Below are 3,048 nucleotides of genomic sequence, written 5' to 3' on the forward strand. Positions count from 1 at the left end.
AGACTCTTTTCAGTGGTGCCCAGCGACAGGATGCGAGGCAACGGGCACAAACTGAAACACAGACAGTTCCATCTGAACATGAGGAAAAACTTTTTCACTGTGAGGGTGACAGAGCACTGGCACAGGTTGCCCAGAGAGGTTGTGGAGTCTCCTTCTCTGGAGATATTCAAAACCCGCCTGGATGCAATCCTGTGCAACGTGCTCTAGGTGCCCCTGCTTGAGCAGGGGGGTTGGACTAGATGATCTCCAGAGGTCCCTTCCCACCTCAACCATTCTGTGATTCTGTGATCTTCAGAAACCCAGGTAGTATTAAACTAAAGAGAAACCCAGCAGCCTTGGAAATATGGCATTTTACAGTTACCTTTTTCTGCCTGTGTTACTGGAATGTGAAATGATTTTGTATGTGTCCACTGGTAATGCATACTTGACGGAGAAAGCCATCCATGAGGCTGTCAAGTTTTATCTGTATGTTTCAAATTCTGCCCTTGCAATCGTAAGGTCTTGCAATAGGAACAGTCACGTTAAGGAATATAATTCCTCTTGCACTTAGCTGCAGTGACTGATGTGGTTACAGTCCCCAGCTCTTTGCTCTGAACTTTTGCCAAAGATGACCATGGAGCATCCACCTCTCAGGTGCTTTATTTTGCAGTCTGGTGTGTCAGTATAAATCCCTTGGACACTGTATGTKACCTGGCTGAAAAGGCCAGGCTGTGAAGGGGTGGGGACATGTGCCCAACCACCGCTGGCAGGGGTGGGCCAGATGTGGCAGTGGGTTAGTGAGTCAGATCATGTGAAATCATCATAAGCCACAAAACTGGGTAAGGGGAACTATATCGAAAACTTGTCTGGTGCCAGGAAAAATGCCTGTTGTTCAGCCATCTGCGAATAAGGCAAACTGGTGACTCTGTCTGCACTGGTGAGGTGTTTCCTCAGCAAGGTCCTGCCCCTGCTATAGTGCCAGGAGCGCAAAGCCAGCACCTCCTGGGCCCGGGGCAGCCCTGGCCCGGCGTCTGCTCCCATTGGCTGCCGCGCCGCGCCCCACCCTCTCCTTTGTGATGCCTGGGCACTGTGGCGTCACAAGGCGGCCGCGCCCTCCCCCAGCTATAAAAGCCCCGCGGGGGGGCGGGGCTCCGCACCGGGAGGCCGAGAGCCAGCAAGTACTGGGGGGCGCTGTTTAGTTTTATTTTAAGTTCTTGCAGAGTTTTGAGTTAAAATCACGGTTTCCCAGTTGGTTGGCTGTTCTTACCATGCCTTGTGCTGCCTAAAATTGCAGAAGGGGAATAAAAGATTTGGCTGCTAGAAATGCTTAATGCTCCTTTAAGTTAAAGGAGTATTTGGAAAGGCCTGGGGAGGGTTTGCTGTTGGCATGTTGCAGGAGGAGCAGCTGCAGTCACGTTCTTGTAGTTAAACGCTTCACGCTGGGACAGGGTGGATGCTCAGCTTAGGTTTTTTTATTTTTACAGTTGAGAAACCATAATCTGACTTCAGTGGACGAAGATGCATTCTTCAAGGGCCAGGTTTGTGGTTCCCTACGGCCTCAAGACCCTGCTGGAGGGTGTGAGCAGAGCTGTCTTCCAGACCAACCCAAACAACATCACTGGCTTTGCAGCGCTCTACTTCCAAGAGCTTGTTGCCTTCAGAGAAGGTTTGTGCCTCCCATTGCTTTATTTGAAGAGCTGAGCTATGCCCGAGTGCTGTCCAGCTCCGGGTTAACTTGTGTTTCTGTTTTCAGGGAATCCCAATCGGGATTTAACAGAGCTGGTCAGAGAATTTAATTTTATTAGTGGTAAGACAGTTGTTTGTTTTTCTTAAGATATTTTGAGATAAAGTTTCAACTTGAATGGATGCAAATAGTGTGAATTTACCATGGGCTGAACCCCAGCTCTATCTAGTCCTGCGGAAGAAGCACACAGGCTGTGTGCTATAAGAAGAGGCAGGTATCTTCAGAAAGCACTTCCATTTAATGTGGGAAGAACCAGTCTCCTGGGACGCTGTACTTTCCCCTTGAATATAGAGGAGAGTGTATATACTTTTGGACATTTTAGTTTTAATGTCTTAAAGTGGGATTCATCCCACCCTGAGCAGATAGTGACTTTACATTTATACAATACCTATTTGCAAAGAGTAGATGTCTTGGTTTATAAAAGCACAGACCTAATTCTGTGTGATGTTGATCCCTTTGGGATGTGCTGGATGCTTTCAGTGGCTCCCTGAGTTTGGCTTTAAAGGCTTGAATTTATGGCAGCATACAGTACATGCACAAGCAGGTTGTGTGGGAGCAGTGCTGGGTGTAGTGTCTGTCCTCACACAACCCATTTCTGTCTGCCCCACTGGGTTGGGTCTCTGTCATCTGGTCATCATGACTGTCAGCAGCTTCAAACCTACCCCTTATTCAGAAAGGCCACTTGAACTGGCTTCCCAGCAACCCTGGAACTAGCCAGCATTTGAGAGAGACTTGGTCTATAGACCAAGAGTTACATACTGAGGTAATTACTGTAATGAAGAGAAGCCCCAGCTACAGCCAGATATTGCTATAATCTTGTAGGGTTCCCAAATGAGGATCTCCTCTAAAAGAGCCAATGATCATTGCTTTCAATACTTGAAGTAGCTGCTTTCTTCTTGTAAAAACGTCTGGTGGATATTGCAGCAGGACTTGAAAATATCACCAGAGGCTGAATGTTAGTGCATTGGCCATTGCTGCATTAATGATGTCACATGGCTGAAATTATTCTCTCTCCAAATGCCTGTCAGTGATCTGGCTTATGTGGTGGTGCACTCACCCCTGCACCAAGCTCCAGTACAAACCAGTCTGTCTCACTCTTTTCCCATATAGGTTGGCCACTTAGTCTTTCTCTTTCCCTGGTCCCCTTCCCCTATGGTGTGGTCACATAAGCCTTGAGGCACGGCAGGGATGACCAGAGAGGAATTTCTTAGCAAGCTTGAGCAAGGTTTCCAATGGAGTGTCCCTCCATGTTGCTAGCATGGTTTTGGGGCTGCCTGTGAGCCAGTAGATCACTAGCTACAACTGCTGTAGCTGCAAGGGAACTC

The 3,048-nt window shown here is 48.0% G+C and overlaps 1 protein-coding gene across 2 annotated transcripts in view; it reads left to right on the forward strand.

Annotated features, from left to right (window-relative positions):
- The first annotated feature begins 1,441 nt into the window (after positions 1–1,441).
- CABYR (calcium binding tyrosine phosphorylation regulated) overlaps positions 1,442–3,048 on the forward strand; it is a 6,416-nt gene continuing 4,809 nt past the window's right edge. For both annotated transcript variants that reach the window (XM_026056768.1, XM_026056769.1), the window contains exon 1: positions 1,442–1,645. In XM_026056768.1, the coding sequence (XP_025912553.1) occupies positions 1,498–1,645 (148 nt within the window). In that variant the 5' untranslated portion in view covers positions 1,442–1,497. The remainder of the gene's footprint in view (positions 1,646–3,048) is intronic.

This window comes from Apteryx rowi, unplaced genomic scaffold (assembly GCF_003343035.1).
Source record: "Apteryx rowi isolate R43461 unplaced genomic scaffold, aptRow1 scaffold_1329, whole genome shotgun sequence".
NCBI classification, from domain to species: Eukaryota; Metazoa; Chordata; class Aves; order Apterygiformes; family Apterygidae; genus Apteryx; species Apteryx rowi.